The sequence below is a fragment of the Filicampus tigris genome, chromosome 2, assembly GCF_054856515.1.
Source record: "Filicampus tigris isolate MCC_2025a chromosome 2, RoL_Ftig_1.0, whole genome shotgun sequence".
Taxonomy (NCBI): domain Eukaryota; kingdom Metazoa; phylum Chordata; class Actinopteri; order Syngnathiformes; family Syngnathidae; genus Filicampus; species Filicampus tigris.
Genome location: NC_141218.1, coordinates 21,094,658 through 21,118,086, shown reverse-complemented (window position 1 = coordinate 21,118,086; position 23,429 = coordinate 21,094,658). Strand labels below are relative to the sequence as shown.

The following is a 23,429-nucleotide window of genomic DNA, read 5'->3' as shown; positions in this document are numbered from 1 at the left end:
TGTGAGGGCTCTGTGTCATGTCATTTCTTCTGTTGTCTCATTCCGAGAAGGATAACTTAGTGGTGCAATACACCTCTTGGGCATAGAGTCTTGAGAATCAATAGGAACTGGGACTATTGCTGCATGATGGGTGGGAAGTCCGATTTTTCCAAATTCCGACGAGGAAAAATGCACTAGAACGCCCCTTTGAACTAGGAGGTCCGAGTTGCGAAGTCGGGGGAAAAAAAATGACCCAGAGTTCACCAACCAACTTCAATGTGACGTCGACGAATCGGCAATGGCGACCCCATCGAAACACAGACCGTGAATGGCAAAACATCCATCCCTCATCCAAACCGCTTATCCTCACAATGGCTGTGGGCGTGCTGGAGCCTATCCCAGCTGTCTTGGGCAGTAGGCAGGAAACACCCTGAACTGGTGGCCAGCCATTTGCAGGGCACACAAAGACAAACAACCTTTCACAATCACCCCTAGGGACAATTTATAGTGTTCAATCAATGTTTTGGGAATGTGGGAGGAAACTGGAGTACCCGGAGAAAACCCACACAGGCACGGGAGAACATGCAAACTCCACGCAGAAAGGCCGAGGCCGCATTCGAACCCACGACCTCTGAACTGCGAGGCGGACGTGCTAACTAGTCGATCACCATGGCAAAACCTAATTTATAAAATCATAAACATATATTTAGCTTTATTTATTCATCACAATTGATTCTAAATAACTTCACGTAACACAACGTGATTAGTAGACAGACTGCGTTATCTCTCGATCTGCATTATTTGGTGAAATAAATTAGATGCTTTGAAGATAGGATATTCCATTATTTATATTCCGTAAATATGAAGGGTTTTCTGGAGGTCAAAATGTGTTGTGATGAACCAGAACGAGAAACAGTTTATCAGAATCATACATCTTTGTTATTTACAATCGCCTCGAACGCTTTGGGGTCAGAACTGGGACAATCTGAGTGGGATAATTCCGATTTCTCACTTTCCCTGAATGCATCATAACATTCCAATTGTCCCGGAATTGTTCGCATTTTTAAATAAATTGAAGTTAATAAATTTGATATTAATACTGGTTAAAAATAACACTCTGAGAAATTCACAGTAAAGTTATTAAAAAGTGAAAAGCTAATAGAAATACATTTGTAGAGTAGTTCACTGAAAAATATGTGGTGCACATCTCCGTTCAAACCAGGAGTGTCCAAACTTTGAAGGGCTACTGCATATGGAAAAATCAAAGGAGGCGAGGGCTGCTTTTGACATCTTTCATTTAACATTAAACCAGTTCATCAGTGTAGGTAAAGATATCTGAAGCGATAATAAATTGACCTTATAGTTGAGTGGGGGGAGGGGGCAATTAGGTAATACAGCAAAACATCAGTTGTTTTTCAAGATTTTGGTGTGGCCGGCGGCCTTATCGAATGATGAGTGACTGGCTGAAAACAAGGAAGTGAGAAATGAGAACCAAATTCTTCTGTTCTCCTGCCTTGCCAGTCAATCTAGAAGATAAGTACTGTAGTACAATGCAGGCCAATGATGCGGGCCATGACAAATGTTATTTTAGTATGTTCTGCGAGCCACTAAAATGAATGACCGTAGTTATGCCGAAAAGAATTGAAATCAACAACTGTTTCGAGCCATGCCCCACCCTAACTACATATGACACTGTTGCACTGCAAACTGGCATCGCGAGGTTAGTTTTATACTTTGGAACAGTACCATGACGCAAACAAGACAAACTAATACTGAGTCAAAAAAGAGGGTCTCAAGTATTCTCTGAAGAGCGGATGATGCCTTTTGGGGCTTTGGTGATTTTCTTTTCGGACGGCTGCGTCGCTGGGCCTGGGTAAACCACCGCCCATTTCATCGTCGGAACGGGGCGGGGGCCGGCAACGTTTATTAATATGGTTGGTCGAAGTCGGTAGACGGAAACGCCAACGGAAGCCTGTTTAAAATGCTAGACAGTGTTGGGAAATTTAGTAGGTCTCTAGGGCATAAGCACAATTAGCAATTTATAAAACAAATATTTACTCATTGCGTGTACCTTCCAACAACGGACTGGCCTGTAGGGGATTACGATTTGGTCCGGACGGACAAAAATGCGGACAGACGGACGTTTGAGAAATTTGAGTAAAATGCCCAGCTCTGTTTAACAGTAGTATCTGGGGGCACTGCCCTTCATGCTGGGCAAAATTCAACGTTTGAGAAAGCATGTTTGAAGGAAGAATGAATGAGAAACAGTTCGTGGTGCCAAGCGTATGGGAGCCCTCTTGCACAAGCTGAACTGTGTTTAAGAGCAGTGGTTGTGGGTGGATGAATACATTAGCATTTTAGCATGTGACACAATCTGCAGACAGCCCAGTCTGTCACCACCACCAAGGCAGCGTGACTTGGATAGATGTTCCAAGAGCGAGTGTGTATGTGCGTGTGTGTGTGCGTGTTTCTGCTGCACGGATGGTGGCTATGCGTGGGTGCTAGCTGGCTGAGGAAGCTGTCTGGAATTGGGGATTGCCTATTGTGTTCGCACCCGTGTGCTGCACAGCTGCGCATCCCGACGTCTTTGCTGTAAGAGCCATCCTGTTCTTGATTGAAAACAAGGGGGAAAAAAAATCAACCCGTTCGTCAACAAACAAGCCACCATTTCGTCACAACACTTGCATCGATCGCCTGCCAAACAGTGGGCTCGTTATGGATGACTCAAATAATCGAAGGCGACTATAACACTATTTCAGTTACTTAATGAGTCAGAAAGCCAGAAGATGGCACGAGCCCCCATGGGGAGTGCGGCGGGGGGCAGGGGGGTCGAGCGGGGGGACTATTTCGGTGTCGCCCGCGGCCACTGACACAGCTCCAGTGTTTACTGCTGTGCCCCTCGCTGTGGGAGCACTTGAAGGATGATGGCTGACATGATGGCGCCTCCAGCGTGTGGCGAGAAGCGGTGCAGGGACCAGCTTCGTTTAACCCAGCGCGCTAAATGCAACATGGCAGAATGTGCCATCTGTGCGGCCTGGCCGTAGAAACACCCTGCAACAATGGCTGCGGTGGGAACCTAAAAAAACACAAATAAATACCGGTAAATAAATACATAAAAAAGACGTAGGTAATATGGTATATACTGTATATTGTGTCTGTCCGGTGTAAATTATGTCTGTAAATTCTGTATAATCTATACAGGTTGTTTTTTTTAGCTAATTGAATTCAAAAATATATAATAATAAAATTGCAATATCTCAAACCCCAAGGATTCTTTTTTGTTTTTTTAATTAACTAACAAAACCCGAACACATTACATTACATAACAAAAACTCAAAAATGTTTTTGAATACATTAGTGACTGTGGTTTCACTTTGAAAACAAAAACCAAGCCTGACCAAAAGCAGGCCCGATGTAAAATGCATGAATCAAGTGGCAAACCAAACAATAATCAGCAATGTCAGGTTATAGGCGTTAGACGATTATATAGGTGGAAGAAAATGGACTTTGGCCTACCCTTAGTCTGTCTAAATGTTAACGTCTCCCGTCTAATGTTCATTGCCTACAAGTGGGTGTCCGTCATAGGCGGATAGAACGACCAGTCCGTCAGCTGGGCGGAATGCCCACCGCTGATATTTTTGCTTTTGATTGAAATGCAAAGCAAAGCATACAAAAATCTGAACATTTTAAACATCAAACGAACGTTTTTCATCTCACATACATCACAAACATTTTGAGAATATATATCTTTGCTCATGAATTAAATGTGTTTGCATTGTTTTGGGGTAAAAACAAAAGAAAAATAAATTGCAGTTTTGCGATGAAGGTAAAGTTACATATTTCATCTCATTATGTTGTTTAGTATTTTCATTTGCTCTAAGCAGTGAATTTCTTCACTGTGGGATCAATAGTCTTTTTTCTGTTCTTGTTGTGATTTAGTGAAACACACTGACGCAATGCATGCCTTGCCAAATGTGTTACGCAGACTCCCTCTAGTGGTACTCATAAAAACATACTCAAGTGCAATTCGGTTGTATTTAACTTTTAGGTTCTATACATTTGCATTCAATCTTTAAAAACTGTTTGTTTTAAACATTTGTTTTGCTGCCATTTTTATTTAGCTTGTGTGCAATATGTTTTAATTGAAACCGAAATTCTATATTTTTGGACTTTCCTATATTTAAGTGCATTATTATTGTTGAATACTTTGCAAAATGTTTCAGTGGCTTACAGCAATAACAAACATGCTTTTTAGGAATAAAAAGTCTGTCTCACTTTTGATGACCATTTTGGGCGTCTGCTGCTGTATTTTAATGTTGGCCATGACGGTGGCATTTGGGTGGTATTTTTCGTCAGTGATGCTTGTAAAAAATTGGCGTAGCGCTATCTTCTGCTGCCCCCTATTTGTAACAGAACGATGCTGGACATTGGGGGGGAAAGTGTGCTATTAAATGGTGTTCACCTCTCTTGACTCAAGATGGCACTGTCAACACATGCAGTCACAGGAGAGAAAAGGAGAGGAGAGTTTTTCCCTGCAGGTCATTCGAATGAACACAAAGCCCCCCCCCCCCAACTCATGCATTGCTCCCCACTTTGCTAGCCTGGCAACACCGCCATCTCAACGAGCACGAGAGGATTATTTGAAATGAAAATAAGGGGAGGCGGGGGGAATCCACTTTCTCAATAAGTAACGAAAGGAATTAAATTGTTTGAGAGCTTCATTTGATGATAGTGGCCCATCCTCGAGGGAGGCGAAGTTCCTTTGAACCGCACTCACCTGAGAGATGCTCATCCCCTCATCCAAACAGTGACAAACATCCGCCTGAGTGCTTCGAGGACGGATACTTTCAAGATGCATGAGAAGAAGGCTTTCATTTGAGATAAAAAGAAAGCAGAGTTCAACTGTCGTGATCTCAGTGATTAGCTTCATATTGCTGTAGGAAAAAATGGAAAATTGTATTGGCTTATCTGTTACTTATGCAATTAGGTCTGCCATAAGGCTTGGGCTGTAGGTTAACATCAGGTTAATAATTGACTTGATGCTTGATAAGGAGTGCCTAAGGAGCGTTACTGTATTATCTTGAGGCGTCAGAAAATGGATGGATGGAACTTGCATTGACTTATTTGTTATTTCAAACTGCATTCAATCAAGTCTGTTGTTGTTTTTTGTATTGTGGTTTAATATGAGTTTGATGCAGTATATGACCTGATGTTTGATAAGGAGTGTCAAACGCTGCATTGTACTGTGGCACTTACTAATAGAAACCCTTTTATAGAACTCACTCTGTTTTCAACACCACTGCAGATTTAAAACTGAGATTTCACTGGGAAGTATGGGTGGGAATGAGGCCATAGAAAGTATGTGGATAAAGGCAGAGCCATTAGGGACTGTAAAGTCAAAGACTGAGCAAGATGCGACAAAGCGTTTCAGTATCAGCCAATCTCCTTCACTTTCTAGCCTCAGTGACATGTGGCGAGGTTCATGGCTGGTGCGGTACTGACTCCTTTGGAGTTGGATATAAAAATTTGAACCCAAAATAGAAGATTATCCTGTATTTCAATTTTGACCTTCATTGAAACATGTTCCAAATGAGGTCAAAACCGATTTTTTTTTTTTTTTAAGTTTGCTTTCAAAGCTTTTAATTGTTTCAATGAATTCCATACTGTTCCACACATGGGATAGCAAGAAAAACAACAGAATATTTAATGTTAAGGTAGTTCATTGTTGGGGCGGTCAAATATTTGCTTCATGAACTTTTGTACTGTTTCTGAATTTTCCTTTGACTTTCTCAATGGATATTTTTGACAAATATATTAACACAAGAGAGCTTTATTTTGGAGAACCTCAAGAAAATACAAGGCAATGATGCAGCTTATAGCATGCTAGCACCCATGATGGGCAAGCCAAGTGTTTAAATTTAAAAAAAGTGCTCTTGGTCTTTTTTTATGAAGTGCAGCCACACTTTTGACCTGTGTCGAACATCCATAATTAGCACACCCCGCGAGAATTATCCTGTAGTCTTTGTTACTGTCTGTGTGTTGTCGGCACTTGCTGCTCGCGGGCGCGGCGTACATACAGTACATTTCCTATTGGTCGTACTTCGCTAATGTCTGTCGTTTGCTCCGCGCCACGTGCACACTATTGGTACTTTGTTTGTTTTGGGCGGCTTTCTCCACGTGACAGATTAGGGATCGTAATGTGGCACCGACATTTTAAAACCTGAACGATTCCGGGAGAACCGAAGTGCTAGTCCCGGGTCCACTCGGTTCCCGGTGCCCAACCCTAGTTTTATTGAATGTGTCAAAAACCAAAGACATGATTATGGACTTTAGGAAGTCGACTTCTATTCCACCGTCTATTCTTATTACAGGTGCTGATGTTGAAATGGTGGAGGAATACACATATCTGGGTTTGGTCCTCAACAATAAACTGTGCAAACTTTGAACCTCATGTTGACGTCACATCCAAAAAGCTTCATCAATGAGTTAATTGTACTTTTGAAGGAAAATGACAACCTTCCAAATTTCAACTGCGATGATGACTGTCTTTTACAGAAGTTGTATTGAATCGGTTTTATCCTTTCTGTATTGATGCATGGTTTGAAAATCTGACCTTGTCCGAAAAGAAGCATCTGGAGCCTTGTTAAAACTGCTGGAAAAACATCCAAATTTCGGTAAGCCGGGCTCTTGGCAATTGCTAGTTTGTATAGTCCAAAAAAGGGCTGTTAGATTTTGCCTAATAAGACAATCCCGATTATTTTCTTTCAAATCTAATTTTACGATTACGATTTCTTTGTAAAATAAAAAATAATGAAAAATGAAGTATTTTGAATGTCTTTTATTTAAACTTAATTTTTCTTTCATGAACTCAAAATGCCAGTGAATTTAACTTAATACACACAGAACAATACATTGGGATTAACAACATTTTACTTACACAATAGATTTCAGATCTGTTCTTAATTAAACCAATAATGCAAGAAGTGCACATACCATCTGAAACAAAATCATCAACATGAGAGAAGGTAGACAGTCAAGTCTGTAAACCAAACAGTCTGTCAGCAAGTCATTTTGCCAACCAGCTAAGTGACTAGCCTTTCACCTTTCTCCCTGGTCTTACTTAAACAAAAATCAATGATTAGTGCAAAACTTTCTCCCAATAATACAATGCACTGTCAATCTTAAGTACGGATGCATAGTGCAGCTGGACCAGATGTCCGTTGTAGAGGAGAAAAAAAAGGGACGACTTTCAGACGTTGAGTTACTTGCTCATGGGTTGTATTGTACATGCGGGGCACGCACTACACTACAGATCTGTTTTTGCCCGATTTATTAACTAAACGCTCACTTGCCTGAGCAAATGGAATCGCCGGTAGCCATGGATGTTGTCGTTGTTTCGGACTGCGCGCTCGTGGGAGGAAGCGGAAATGCAGAGGAAAGTACAGATACACCAAAAATAACAAAGTCGAACGTTCCGATTTGAACGTTTTTAACATCGTTTTATCCAGAAAATTCGATTACAGTTCAAAATCACTTAATCGAGCAGCCCTAGTCCAAATCATCCTCTCCAATATGAGGCTCAGCGTTTGCCCTCAGGCTGTCGGTTTAGGGCTCCTAGGAGGAGAACAAAAAGAATTCAGGTTTCATTTATTCATTTATTTATAAGTGCAATTTAGTTACTTAATGGCAACCACCTTTTTTGTTGCTCATGTTAATTGCTATTGCTTATTTGCGCATCTGCATGTTTTGCACCATTGCACTTTTTTTTTTTTTCTCAATAATTGAAAATAATTGTCTATTCATGGTATTAGCTCTGAACTGAACATGTGGTATTTTTGCTTTTTTTCCCCAAATGTCTTATGTTATTTTGTCATTGTGTATGTGGTCCTGCTGGAAATTGTATTTAAATTAAATTCCCCTTTCGACACAATAAAGAGATTCTGATTCAGAATTTAGTGGCACCAGCTCAGTCACCTCACTACAAGCGAATAGGCGAGATCACCAGGGACTCGTGGTTCAAGACGGTAAGTATGCACGTCCTCAACCAGCCGAGGCATCCACTCGTGATCATGTATGTCTATTGGCTTCGTCTACGCGTTGCGCCAATGGAGCGCAGCACTGCCACATGTTGGCAGAGGTACGCTACTTTCTTGCAGCCACCATGTATCAGAAAGACTAAATACTGGATATCACACGCATTCATGAAATATATTAGACAGACTGCTGAACGGCAGCACGTGCTGCACGTGTGTGATGGAACAGTTTTTTTTTTGGCAATAGAAAGACAAACAGCACCGTCTCTGGTGTGACTGCACGCGCCAACTGCCCGAGTCGGCAACCGATATGTGCGTGGCAATTGGAAGCACGGGACCTGGAAAAGCTTCACTTCACTTCCTGCCCATGTACTTGAACAGAAAATACACATTCAGCTATTTTAATGATAAAATCATTGATGCATATTGGATAAAGCACGGACCATAGAAGTAAAATGGAACATATATATATATATATATATATATATTTTTTTTTTTTTTTCTTTTTTCACTCTTGACGTGGATGAAGGAGTAGCAGGGGGCGGCATTGCCTCACTTGCCTTCCCTGAGAGCCTGTTATATATCGTATATATTTTTGCCGTTCCTTTAGTCTTTTGTGTTTGGACATCTTTGTGGTATGTGTATCAGTCAGGCAGGACGGTGCTCAAGTGGTTTTGTACATCTCTTCTAGGTTCAAATCTCGACTCAGGCCTCATGCAATTGTGCCCGCCCCAAAACAAAAAAAAATAATAATCAAACAAAAAAAAACCTAAATGTTAGGTTTATTAAGGACTCCAAATATTTCTGTAGATGTGAATGTGAATGGTTGTTTGCCAAAATGCCTTGTGAGTGTAACCCACCTTTCTCCGCAAAATCAAATGGGGTACGCTCAACAACAACCTGAATGAGGATAAGCACTAAAGAGAATGGATGGATGGATGGATGGATGGATGGATGGATGGATGAGTGAATGAGACAGAAGAAGGGTCAGTTCAAAGCATAAGACTGAGCTCCTCCCTGTCAGTATTTAAATGTACAATTTCCCCCCATTTTCTTTGTCTCTTTTTGTGCGTACATGTTTTCATACTGTAAATCCCTTGGTGATGCTAAGAATGGTACCAACAACAAGTAAGGTTTTCAATGCTTTCTCTTATTTGAGAATGAACTAAAATTGGTACTTCAAATACGACCTATACAGGTTTTAGAAGTTTTGTGATGGGACGAGTTTGACTTGATTCTATTTCTGTTGTTTCTGATGCTGACTAATTCATTTGCTGTAGACAGCAAATTAAAGATGAAGCTGTAACGTCATTGGCACATGTCACAAATCAATTGTCTCCTTGGCCGAACGATCACTCGAGCAACACGTGTCCACTTTATGCTTGATGTTTCGAGCCAAATGTAATGACACTCAAAGCTGTTACTCTTCACAAATCTGCAAATGCAGAGCTGGCGGTGAGCGGGCTTCCGCAGCCTCTCACCACCCGCCCCCACACTTCTCGCTCGCAGCGTACATTTGTAGTGACTTGTAGTGATGTGTATACAGTGTTCATATGTTGCTTATATGTATTATTTGGATTGCAAGGATTTTGTTTTTTAATGTTCTTGATTTGGTCAAATGCATTTGACGTAATTACGGACTTTCAAAATATAACAAAGTCAGCAAAGTATATACAAACTCAAATAATCAAGTAAGAAGAAAAATAGAAGATGAGCTCTTCAGTGATACGTTCTGCTCCGTTTAAGATCCAGCGGCTATGAAACCTTTTCCATATGTCACTGGTGAGGTGCTACATTCCGCAAATGACACAACAGGGATCCTTTAAATTTTCCAACTTCACACTTCCAGTCAGGGGCGGAGTCATGGGTGGGCCTGGGTGTGCACAGGCCCACCCATATTTTGAGTCATGAAAAAATATACATTTTTTGTAAATTATTGTTAAATTATTTTGTAATTCGTGTTTGTTATGTTATTGAATTTTAAGAATGGCAATTGTGGTTGTCTAAGGAAGATCTGAACTTCATATTATTCAGTTTGTCATTTTATTTGAATGTATGATGTGTCGGGACAGGAGGATTATGCTCAGTGAGAGAAATATTCAGGCCCACCCTGATTTTTCCAGGCCCACCCATTAGCCACGTTCTGGCTCCCCCCCTGCCTCTAGTTCTGATAAAACTGCTTCAATGGCAACATTCATGCAGTTTCCAATTTCTGTCTTGCTTTTTCTAGGCTTTTTATGAGCTCAGTGCAAGATAACAGTGTACCTCTTCAGAGCTTATTTATGTTAAATCAAAGGATTCTGTTTTGCTTATGCATTTTTCCCAAACCCATGAGAAAACATGGACTGTCATCATCGATAATAGCGCTCACTCTTTATAAATCGCGTCAAACTGTTTGGTTTTTCTGTACCTTTTTATTCTTCGCAAAACACTTATTCCCAAAAAAGGGGCAGCCATGAATGACTCATCACTTGTTCTCAAAGTCAGTGAATTTTACATTTTACTATCAAGAGTGGTTAACTTCTTTTTACACTTGCGTCCCAATTAATAATATTATTAAATCATAGGTTTTATGCTTTAACTGTTGCATAATTTTTTGAGTTGAATATATATACACACACACATATAAATATATATATATATACATATATATATATACATAAATAATTATTTTACAGACAGTTTGGAATCTCTTGAAAATGATAGTTCTTCAAAAATCTCCTTACAGTTAACAAAGCTGTTACGACGGCCACAGTTTGACCCCGGATCCAATTATTCCCATTACCTATGGTGAAAATAGTTTCAAATGACAATCAAATTGGATTGTGTTCGATTCAGCGCTTCTTAAAGCTCCAATTTTGTGGTTAATATTGAACGTGGTGTCCCAACAGGCGTGATGAGCGCTCAGTGAGCAGCCTTCAATACGCGTATCTACCAGTACTCAGCATTCAAAGGGACTCTCAGGGTTTCTGTGACAATTGACTCTCTCAACAACACAAAAGAGTCCTGGGAGACTTTTTGTGAGACACGCAAACAACCAGCAACGGCTTCTTGCGGAAGGAAAAAAAAAAAGACACCGTTTCTTTCACTTTGTGAATGAAGCAGCATCCAGACAAGCAGACTTAAATAATAAAGAACAATAATAAAGCTTGTGACGAGGTGGAAATAGAGAGAAATGAACTGCTTGTATGAACTTTCCCGAAGTGCCTCAGGTTTTTCGCCCGGCAATACACTTGTCAGGAAAATGACGTATGCTTGCAATTATTGCATTTGTTAAATTGCGCCACTATTCTTTTTACTCGACACGTTGCTCCGGGCCATCGACGTTATTGATTTAAAAATAACAATACGGTCGCCTTCGCCTGAGCTCAATCCATACGTATTTGCATCAGCTAATATGTCATTCCCTCTTTTTCATCCACAGGAAAATGGTATTTATATCAGTGACCACCATTACCACGAGGCACCGAGGTCAAGCCGCAGCACATTAGTGCTCTGCCTTGCATTAGGAACATACAGTACTTGATTGGCGTATCTTTTTTTTTTTTGCAGTGCAGAATGACCTGCATTGCATTACTTTCAATCCCACAATGCATCAGCTCTTACTCATTGCACTGGAGGGACATCATGCCTCTTTGAGGGCATTTGTATGGCTTTACTATACAGATATTGGGACATTTAATATTCGATGACATTTTAATTGAAAGAAATCAGTAAAGTCAATTATGATAACAAGTAGATTTTTTTTCTTTAACTTCTTTTGAAATAGTCAACAATACACTTGGGAATATGTGACGTCTATTAATCCCTTAGTCAGATATAACTCCTTTATGACAGATTGAAAGGTGTTTTGCTTTTAGAAGACACACAAATGATAAGTGAAGTGTGTCTGTGTATCATTAATATACTGCGCCATCTTTGTACAAGCACATGAAGACGCTTCACAGCTTGAGTGCTTCTATTTTAGCATATTGTACTATTTAATTGTCATTTTAATTGTCTGTCTCTGTGCTTGCCTGTTAAGTCCTTGCTGTGTTGTGCCCTCTCAAAAAATAATAGGATTTTATGCAAATACATTTGGAAAAATTATGAAAATATTCTAAATATATTACTGTATTTTTACTGTTGGCATCAATTTTAAGGCCTGAACGATAAAAATAAGTGCCAATGTTTGCTTAATTGCTGGGGTCCTTTAAAGGCATAACATAGAAAATCTTAAAGTTATTGCGTTTGTGGAATATGAGTTAAGCAGCAAAATCCATCCCTTTTCAGCCATCTCAGGCTGCGGCCATTTTGTCACTTCTGTCGACTGAAAATGACATCACAGATGCTCAGGGCTCAGATAACAACCAATAATGGCTCAGCTTCAGAAAACAGGTATACTATGATTGGTCGTTACCTGAGCCCTGATCAGTTGTGATGTCATTTTCAGTCGACAGAAATAACAAAATGGACACCCCCAGAGATGGCTAAAAACAGGTGTATTAACTCTTGTTCCATAAAAGCAATATTTATCAGAAAGCCTTGTAGTGGGCTTGCATAGAACATATTCTTGAAAAGATATGTTTGGGTTGACTTCCCTTTAACGTTACCTAATGTCTGAAAACTGCAATCAAGAGACACCAGTGTTTATGTTGATGTCTTTGGTGGTGTGGAAAGATAAAACCCTACTTTAAAAACATAATTACAGTTTAAAACCCTAATTTGAAACCCTAACCCTACTTTAAAACCCTAATTTGAAACCGTAACCTAATTTCAAACCCTACTTTGAAACGGTAACCTTAATTTAACACTCTAATTTGAAACCCTAATCCTACTTTAATTTGCTAATTATAAATCGTAATCCTAGTTCAAACCCCTAATTTGAAACCCTAACCCTATTTTAAAACCCTACTTCGGAACCATAATATGAGTTTAAAACCATGCTTTGAAACCCTAACCCTAGTTTAAAATGTTACTTTGAAACCCTAACCCAAGTTCAACACTTTACTTTGGGCGGACTTTTTCCTAACTTACCTTCCATCGATCCCACCATTTTGCCCCTTCATCTACGATTGGCAGATGCGCCCCCTCAGTTGGATGCCGGGGGCCACCGCCTCATTGGCCCCGCCCCTGCACACCCCTGGTTTAGCATTTAAGGCTGGGCACTGCCATTCTATTGCAGTGCACTCGTCTCTTGTTATTAAAAAATATGGACCTATTTCACAGAGATGCCATGGCCACATTACACAATGGCACATGAAAAAGTTGCAGCTTCACTTTGAAAAATGTACAGTACTCTCGCACGCCAACATCGACATATTAGCCTGCAAACCTTTTTTTCACTAAGGCCGTGATAGGCTGTTGCAAATAAGACTGGCCACCAATCAAAGTAAATCACACCATTGTTTCTTTATATTTTGAATGTCTGAGTAACTCAACATTAATATTCCTCAACATAAAAATAGCTACTATGATTAAATGAAAATTAAATGTAACAACACTTTTGGGTACAATGTCATACTACAATGTCAAGAGCATTTTGGACAATTAATGTTGACTAAGGAAGGAAAAAGTTTTATTCCATTTAATTTTTACTAACAGGAGTTTTATTATAAAACAGACATGAAAAACAAAGGAAATTTAGCCAAATATTCATAGAGTAATATTTTTTTTGCTATTCATACTGTGATCCTCTATGTAGATAGTTATATATCAGTGCTTTCCAAGCCCAATGAATAAAAACAATATTTTTTGGGGGTAGTGAAATGATTGACGTAACCATTCATTCCACAGGATCAACAGCAATGGCACTAAATGTGTAAATAAAAGAAGTTTATTTAAAAAGCAATAAAAAATGAAAAGTCTATTAAAAACCTCAACATAAATTACTGTTCTACTGTATGTAACGAGTCATACAATACAGCAATTTTCAACCCAAAATTTAACACACTCTTCCCAGAAATATTTGACATGGTCCAAACATGCTAGCATGCATTATACAGGATTGCGCAAAAATAAAAGCAAAGCAAATGATACCTGATGGCTGCCTTTTAAGAAAGCCTCCCAAATGCCCCAGGGCCCATTTAGTGTGACAAGCACGCCTCCGGCCAAAACTCAGCTCAGGAAATAATTAACGGCGGTCAGTCCGCTTTCATCTCACGAGTGGTGTAGCGATACATCAAAGCAACGATTCAAGGCGGACAACAACGCCCCCCTCTCAGATTCTCCCCAGCATGCGGGCGATCCACCAGTTGCACGGCATCACCACCTGACAGACGACGTGGCCTCCCCGGTAGTAGTACGGCCACGGGTTGAAGCCGCCGAGGGGCACGTGGTAGCGGCGGCAGAAGCGGTGGCCGTGGTGACAGTACTGGCAGCAGTAACCGCGCTCATCCAGGCGGTTGTCCAGCTCCAGACCCACACCTCTCTGTTGTTTGGGGGGTGGACATGAAATAGAGTCACGACCATCAAACACATCAACACAACAGCATCCGGAGCTCAATTTTAGAACCTTTTCAAGTTTTTATCATGCCACCTTCTCCCCTACCGTGTCTATCATCGTTTTGGGCTCTTTTAGGTGAATGTTTACATTTCCTATTCTGGTAAACTGTAAATAAAAATGAGGACGCTTGATTAGATGGACAAAAGCTTTCACTTCCCATGCTTGTTTCACACAGCTGCCACCAGGTGGCAGACTGAATTATTACCTCTGTAAATTATACAGTACATGGACCTCTTCGGAAAATCCAATGTCCTAATCTCTATGCCACTTTTGTTTCACCTTTGTTGGATTACGTCACCAGGTCAAGGAGAGATGAAAATGTGCTTCCTTTTCAACATAGGAAAGGACAGCATTGTTTCAAATGAAGTCAACTAAACTTTTCCTAACTGACATCATCGCGTGATTACGAGTATTGCTGACGTCTCGAGCTTGCGGAATTTACCAGCAAAATTTTTGCTTAAGAATGAAATGAAAAAGATGTTTTTCATTGATTTGGGAATTGACCATTCTCTAAAAATAATGGAAAGGTTTTTATCATTTTATTTCTGTTTGTGTGGAACCACATCTTTCTTTTTGCTTTGAACGTATATGTCTTAGACTCATTGACTCTCCACTTATGACCAAAACAAAACGTTTTATGAATATTTGTTTTAAAATGAGTGGGGTTTTTTCAACATTATTTTTAAAGCCTTGAGTGTGAAACTCGAACATCTTCGCAGAGTCTGTCAACTACGTTGGTGCCCCGTTGCTTTTTAATGTTGCTGCTGTAAAGAATTGTGGGTAATATCCTTTCGTTAGGTTTAGCCAGGAGTAACCCTTGCTTAAGGTGGCTTAAATGTTGCATCCTGCAGGCATCTTTCCTAATCATTTCTACAATTCAAATGATCGTATCCTTAAAGTACTTCCGGGTCAGCTCACTTGGATAGGATAGGAAAGGAAATGTTCGTGGCAAAAGCGAGAATCCGAAGAGTCCCATGACATACATGACAAACTTATGGTGCAAAATTAAATCTAACAGTTAAAGCAACAATGTGTCATGTGTCAGTTTTTGTTGATTATGGCGGTGCGATGTGGACAAAAGCGGTAGTGTTTTGACAAAAGGCAATCATATTTCCCATGCGCACCAGCGCACATAGTTGTCCTGAGCTCTCGCTGGCCTGCAAGTTGGACCGAATTACATTTCTATTTCCAGTGGCCGCGTGAAAGATGAAAGCAATGAGGTCATGAATCGAATTTTGTTTAAATAATACTTTTGTTTTGTTTTTTCGTTTGTTTTGGGGCTTCTGGTATTTTTGTTCAAACAATACTTTTTTTTCTTTTTTTTCCGTTTGTTTTGGGGCTTCTGCCATTATACCAGTAATAGCGCGTGGACGTTCGAATCGACTTCCGTCCTTGTAGCGAACGGAGGAAGGCGACGTATGCCGTAAAGCAATTCAGGACATTTGTATTTTTTTGTGTGCCAGGGTTACTCCCTCCCTCCTCAAAGTTGCTTAGTGCCATTAAAAACCATACAGACCCCCTCAGGGCATGACAAAAGTCCATTTCAACTGGTTGTAAGTCAATGTTTCATCAAAAGAGTTGTGAACATTCTTTATTAAGGTCGAATACTTGCCCAGTGTCACTTTAATGCAAAATGAATAAATAATGAGGTGGGTGAACTCACATAACGGACAATACTACTTTTTGGGGAAATAATTATCAACAACAAACCTGTAACTAATAACTGTTTACAAAAAAGGCCGCCGTCCGTCAGACGGGCAGAGTGGCCTAGAAGACATATTAATATCGTATATTGAATAAATATAATATCACTAATGTGATTTATTTTCACAATACATCTGTCAGAGCACAGGGTTATGACCAAAACTCAAAATAAAAACAAAACTCAAAGTCACTACAAAACACACCTCTAAAGGACAAACAAAACAACGTGACAGCAACAACGATCCGACAAAGACTGAAAGAAAGGAAGGAGGGAACTAAATACAAACAAGCATCCATTCCTGTTCCGGAGGCGCACGTCCTATGGCCGCCACCAGGTGACTGGTCCTGTTGTGCACCTCATGTTTGGTCTCTCAAAGGCTCACCAGATTGGCCCCATTGGGGTTTGTGTCATCCTGGTGCATTGTGTTCAACAATCAGCTCTCTCCAACACTTTGTTGTTACTTTGAGTTGTGGACTTTTCAGGACTTTGTTAGTGCGACTGTTTTTGTTCAGCGCTTTTGTTGAATAGTTTTGTTCAGTCCACCCTGCTTCTCGTGCCTCCCTGCTCTTGGGTCCTCTACCACACAACCATGACAACAGCCCTCAGTTTCATTTGGACTTTGGAGATCTGCACAATAAATCTTCCCTTTTTAAAATCAATTTGGCTCTGAAACATTTTTTGTTCATTTGGCGCGTCTGTCCTTTCACACGCAATATGTCAGCGTTCTTCTGAGAGCCACCCTCGGGGGACCTCGCAGGTTCTGATGGCGGCTCCTCAAGGTGCGAACGCTCTATGGAGAGATGCATTTGGTGAATTTGGGCCTGGCATATGTCAGCAGAATATGTGTAAAGATCAATGAAAAGAATCAATACACATGACGATGCAAGAACGTGATATGTGACAAAGAGATAGAGTTTGATTAAATCTTGGGGCAATAAAACATGATGCGATACCCTTGACCTTTCCAGCATGGTCAGCGGTGGCGGTGCTGCCATACACACACACCCACACCCACACACACACACCCACACGCGCGCACCCACACACTCAAAGTGTCATCTCTGACTTGTCCATTTCAGAGATCTTCAATCAAAATGCTCCAACGTGCCTTTAAGCAACAGAATTACACTATTTCATTCATCTCTGACCTCATAACTCCGCCGCAACGTCAGCCTTGCCTCCCTGTACGGCATCCAAATGAGCACCCTCCCCCTGACCTTGACTTTAAGTATGTGTCACATTCCTAAAGCAATTAGCAGGCTAATGATGGCCTAACAAGGATTCTTTCACTTGCTCTCGCCGGCTGTCTCTAAATTTATAGAGGGGCCAATTGGAGCCCAAACGAAAGGTAAATTAGGTAGATTTAATGACCCCTGGCGTTGGCCATTGTGCTGACTGCTTCACGCCCTGGAAGACTCGCGGGGCCCGCGCCTTTGATCAAGAGCAACGCCTAATGGGCTTCGGAGAAGTGCCACTTAACTCGACCGCCCTCGGTCCACATTGCGCCACATTTCAATCTCTTTTAGTAAATGGCTCTTCTGAGACAATCAGGCCGCGCCGCTCCGGGCCCGCGCCGACTTCGCTTTCGGAAAAACCTGCCGGAGATTTTTGGGAAGAGTCAAGTGTATTCATTGCTGGGGGAGTGAGTCACACGAGTGAGTCTCATGCTGCTAAGCTTTTGCTTGAGTTATTCGATTACCACGACAAGGTCACAAAAAATATATTAAAAAACGATTCTTGTATGACTCCACACATGGAGACCATGATGTGTGATGTGTACCTTTTAAGGGGAGAGGCCCGGTGAGGGACGTCAGAATTACGTTTTTCAACGGGGACGGCTGGGGTAGGGTCTGAAGCTGCTCCACTGTAAATTTCAAGCTTAGAAACAATTTAACTGTTACACAACGACCAGTGGATGGGAGTGATGCACTATTTTGGATATGAGAGCAGCCCGGATTGTGAGTCCACTGAGAGAAAAAAATGCATTTTGTTTAACCTACCTTTGTTCTTGGGGCTGGTTATAAAAGAACAGGAAGAAGTGTGAAAGAGTCTGTTCTTTCATTTGGTAGTTTCAGTGTATATATATTGTTTCTTAAATGGCATGTTTTAATGTTTCAATTACTATGAATAAAATATTTTTCTTCCATTACCCTTGGTTTTATTGGATTATTATAAAGTTCAAGTTTTTTTTTTGCGTCACCATGTAAAATCATTGAACCCAGTATACTGTGGGTCTAGATTAGTAAAAAATCCAAATGCTCTAAAATGGCTGGCACTAGCAGCTTGCAAGTATAAGATGCATAGAAAATACAAAACAAAAATCAAATCAAAATACAAACATTTTTTATGGTATAAACCTGAGAATACAACTCTTGCATGCTATAGTCACATTGAACCTTATTTAAAAGCGCTTTTTGAATACAACACAAAAACCACATTTCAACACAAATGTTCAGATGTTCAACCGAGAAATCTGCAATAAGTGCACAATATAGTGAGGGATTTCTCTACTCATATATTATACGTGGTGAGCATGTCTCCCTCACAGTCAAGCGGTATACATTAGCCTATAGGCTAGTCAACAGCCAAAAATGACGCATGTTTATTAAGACAAGCTTTGTTCTTTTGTCATCGGTCACATTTAAAAATAGACATGTGGACATAGCGTCAGTCAGCGTAGTGTAAACACATTTTGACACGATTCGGTAGTAATTGATTATATTTTCTCATGTCAATACTTGGAGGCTTCCGATGGGAGCTCTGATAAATCGAGTAAAACTACAAACTTCCGAGTCCTAAAACACACAGAAATGCTGCGACGGATGATATCTTGTTTAGGCGCGTTTGATTTATTACCACGACACGCAGAGGTAGTCTTCTAATGATTTATTGTTTCAGTCAAGTTTCAGGGTCATCAGCTGGCTGTCAACAATCTGTTATGGAAACAACAGCAAACCCCTCAATGGACCAACGATTATCTTATCAGCTTCTCACACAACAAAGTGGGACACTGCTTGGGAAAAATAGAGAAAATGTTTTATTCAAATGACGGCGCACCAGAAAACAAATCAAACAAACAGCCGAAAGGCAGCATTGTACCTTAAAGACAATTAATCAGAGCTAGCCTCTTAAAACGGGGGGCACATATTAATCACCGCGGCTTTGAGTCGCCTCCTCTAGTGGGAACGCTACGGTGATAAGAATGGCTCACCTTGGGAAATCTCAGGCAGTCGCTCTCAAACAAGCAGCGCTAATGAAGAGTAAGAACCATTAGCTCCCTTTGCTACGTTTGATTTGAGTGCACATGCAAGCGTGCACAAGCATACACCTCCAAAAACTGTCAGCTGTTCAATGAGGGAAAAGTTTTTCCTGCAGGTTTTCGAAAAGTTTCTTGGCGATACGCATTGTACAACTGAATGAAAATACTGTCCCAAGCTCTGTGGATTGACCGACTGTCTTTGCTGGCTGTGTTGGGACGGAGTCGGAGCGCGGATAGAAAACAAGATCGAGGGGTTGCGCGACCAGGGAGGGATGAGAAAACAAGGGGCACAACAACAGCCGTATCAACAACAGTAAGTCCGATGGGGACAGCAACATCGATGATGACAGTCCGTTTCTGTCACCACCATCCCTGACTTAGCCACCTGTCACGTGCATGCCAAAAAACACAACTATCACAAAGCCATCTTCTGAATAGTCAGCAGAATTCTGTATATGAATTGAGAATGCGATGTATTGTACTGCTGGTCACACCAGTTGTTTAGTAAATATACACTGAAGAAGTGGTCATGTAAAGTAAAAATCACAGGTTTTGTCCGTTTCGGGTAAAACAAAACAGAAAAAAAACTAAAAAAGTCAGAGACGGTAAAGAAATCATGGACGATCGCCAAGGATATAGTAGGTCAGTGATTCCCAACCTTTATTGAGCCAAAGCACGTATTTTAAGTTTGAAAACTCTCATGGCACACCACCCCCCAAAAAAAGCGACAAAAAGTGGATACATATGTCAATAATATACTATCTATGATACAATAGAAGAGGATTTATTTGTTCTGTTCTATAACTATAAGTCACTGTTATAGATGGGGAGGAACAAAGATACATTATTAGTTATAAGTAAATATTTTTTCAGCCAATTAAGTGAAATTTAATCATTTCCCACGGCACGCCTTAAGCGCTCTCACGGCACACTAGTTGAGAACCACTGCAATAGGTTGTGGCTGGACGTTAGTGATGCCCTTTGTAGTTCTCTTTTTATGTTAGCGCGTATGGATAAAATTCATATGGATTTCTCCAACCACTCTGCAAGCTCTGCTTAGCTTTTAGCTTTGACATGATTGTGGTTCTGCTCAGACCGGCCGTCGTTGGCGAAATAAAGATCAGGCCATGAGTGGAGAAACTCAAAAGGCAATATTTAAATGAGCCAAAGTGTGATATACCAAGCGGACCAAATGACATGCGGCTTGTTCAAAGACACATTTAATGACATAGGCAGGTCACAAAGGAGTTACTTGGTTTTTCAATTTCAAGAAGGAACTCCAGAGACAAGAAATTACCATAAAATGTCCCTTTAAAAAAACATTTTTGACTGGCAAAGGAACAAGTGGTAAACCATGTTCCAGCTACAAGTAGCAAATACATTTTAAAACTTGACGATACAGTGATTTATGTTAAAATGATCTGGCACAAACAAGTAACATAAATAGAATAGATTACTGTTTTATCTGTGTTCCACGACAATGTTGTAGGATGGGAAACAGCGAAAACCAAGTTTCGTTGAACATATCAGACACCATTAGCCATGCTAACAAATGACAATACTTGAGAGGAACCAGGGTCTGCATCACTGGCGTGAAGCTCAACAACTGCCGGCCAGATCGGGTGGCCGCGGAAGCTTGCTATGATCTCCTTGACTGTTAATCTAGCCATAAAATGATAAGAGCCAAATGCAGGGGCAAATGTGATGATGCAATTAGGGTTCGTAGCTATGAAAACACATTAAGTAAGGGACAAGAAATGCAACTGCCTTGCATTCATTCTCGCATCAAAAACATGCGCCATAACATTCATGCTCATTGTCATGCTTTTGAAAAGCGCCAGGCTACACCGCCTGATCTCAGATCAGCATCTCGCCAAGGTGGATGTAACTGAATAAGGCGATAGCTTTTTATTTGGCTAAACTCTCCAGTGACAAGCAGATTTGGCGCAACTGTAAAGATTCCTATGAGGGCGTCTTGCACTGATGGGTTTGAATTGCTACGGCTTAGTTTCAGTGATATGCTTGAACGCTATTTCATGTTTTTTTTTTTTTAATAACGCCATTTTTTTTTTTTATACATATTTTGCGAGATGATCAAGTTAAGTTTGTTAGTTTGAAAAAAAAAAAGACTGTTTAGACTCCTGACAGAGATGAGAAATTTCGATCATATTACCCCGATACTAGGCAATTTGCATTGGCTCCCAGTCCACTTGAGATGTGATTTCAAGGTTTTGCTACTTACTTATACAATATGCACGGCTTAGCACTTTCCTATCTTGTTGACCTGGTAGTATCATATGTTGGGCGTCCGTCAATGATGGATGTGTGGTCCATTTGGACTTGACCAGGTTCGTGATGATTACACAGACGGACAAAAATCCACTGCCGTCCGTGCTTAATCCGTCTTTATTTATTTTTCTAAGTTTCCCGTCTACCCTCAGCAAAACAGCCGTCTGTCAGTGATGGACACACGGACGGAATGCCCACTTCTGGTTATTCAATATATTACAAAATTAAATGTATAATAGACACCTATACTTGCTGCAGATGAGTTAATAAAGAGCTCTTGGCACTATTTGACAAAATATGGTAGACCATAACTTGTTTCCACTAAATTCTTGAAGACACATATTGTTCTCACAAATAAGAGTCAACAAGTATTGAGAAGTGTTTCTGGGACGGTTCTGATGAATGTGACCATTATAGGAAGTCTCATTTCTGCCCATGTGTCGCACTGCTCTGAGGAGACAGCGCCTCTGCTTTAGTGGCCATTCGCGTGTAAGTGATAAATGCGGTGTGCCGCGTGTGTGTAGTTATGGTTTGTTGTGTGCTTTTTCCTTTATGTCGGTGCCTAAAATATTTTTCTCACACAGTCATGGATAATTAATCTTGCACTGCTGAGTCGTTTGGATGCGATGCAGCAAAATATGCCGTCTGTCTTTCCCCCTTCATGTCGTACACTTTGATAATTAAAGCGTTGTTAATAAATTCAACTTATCCGCGCAGTAGTGAGTGACCTTGAGCGTGCTCCTTGTCTGGCGCGTTGCTCTGCAAAGTGGGAAAAGGCACTAAGAGGCGCTTTAGGCACAATTTGCTGCCTTGGAGAGGCTGGATGTTTCTCTCAATTAATGGAGGGACATTAAGAGAGTCTTCAATGAACTGGCCTTACTTAAACAGATATATAGAGCAATTTCTGTGCCCTCTGGTGCACAAAGTCAGCTTTAACATCAATTAGCGAGCAATTTATATGCGGACAAAGTGGAGGCAGAGCCGCGGCTAATTGAAGTGTCTCGACTGTAACCGGCGGAGGGTTCGTCGGTTGCCACAGCGCACTTACGTAGTCATTCACGGGAGGGTGGTACTCCACCTCGCGGGTGGAACGATGACCTTTGACCTCTGTATCGGGGGCGTCCACATGCTCGACCTCCTCATCCTCCAACTCTGAATCTGAGTCAGAAACACAAGTAAGATGTTCACACGATTGTTTTGAATGCTGAAATGTTGACAGAAATTCTTAATGACAAGCAATCCAAGAGGAGCCTTATGCCTCAAACAGTAGAAGTGCTGTTATGATGCTGACATGTAAAAAATAAAATTAAAAATCCAATATCCACATGAATATCTGCTGGCTGCAGTGGTAGAACAGAAACATCCCCCCCCCGCCAAAAAAAAAACAATCTAAAATTTTTTAAAACTTAGTTCCCTTTACATACTACAGTAATCTCCATAACAAAAGTATGCTACTAAGATTTGTACAATTTTTATCTGTAAAAATTCCTTTTTGGAATAGCATTAAAACACTATATTTCAGCATACGTCTAAGTGAAACTTACTTGGATACTGACTAGTTAATTTGACTAGTTAAAGTGACTATTATAGAGAAATGCACCGAAATGCAAAAAAATAATTGTATTTTATCTAACTGTATTTCATCTAAAGGCATATTGTAAGTCAGAGGTGGGCAAATCA

The 23,429-nt window shown here is 40.6% G+C and overlaps 1 protein-coding gene across 2 annotated transcripts in view; it reads right to left on the bottom strand.

Annotated features, from left to right (window-relative positions):
* Nucleotides 1-13,719: 13,719 nt before the first annotated feature.
* The window catches only part of tnmd (tenomodulin), a 62,802-nt gene continuing 53,092 nt past the window's right edge, over nucleotides 13,720-23,429 (bottom strand). For both annotated transcript variants that reach the window (XM_086023340.1, XM_086023341.1), the window contains 2 exons: nucleotides 22,798-22,907; nucleotides 13,720-14,421 (listed from right to left, as the gene is read on the bottom strand). In XM_086023340.1, the coding sequence (XP_085879466.1) occupies nucleotides 14,212-14,421; nucleotides 22,798-22,907 (320 nt within the window). In that variant the 3' untranslated portion in view covers nucleotides 13,720-14,211. The remainder of the gene's footprint in view (nucleotides 14,422-22,797; nucleotides 22,908-23,429) is intronic.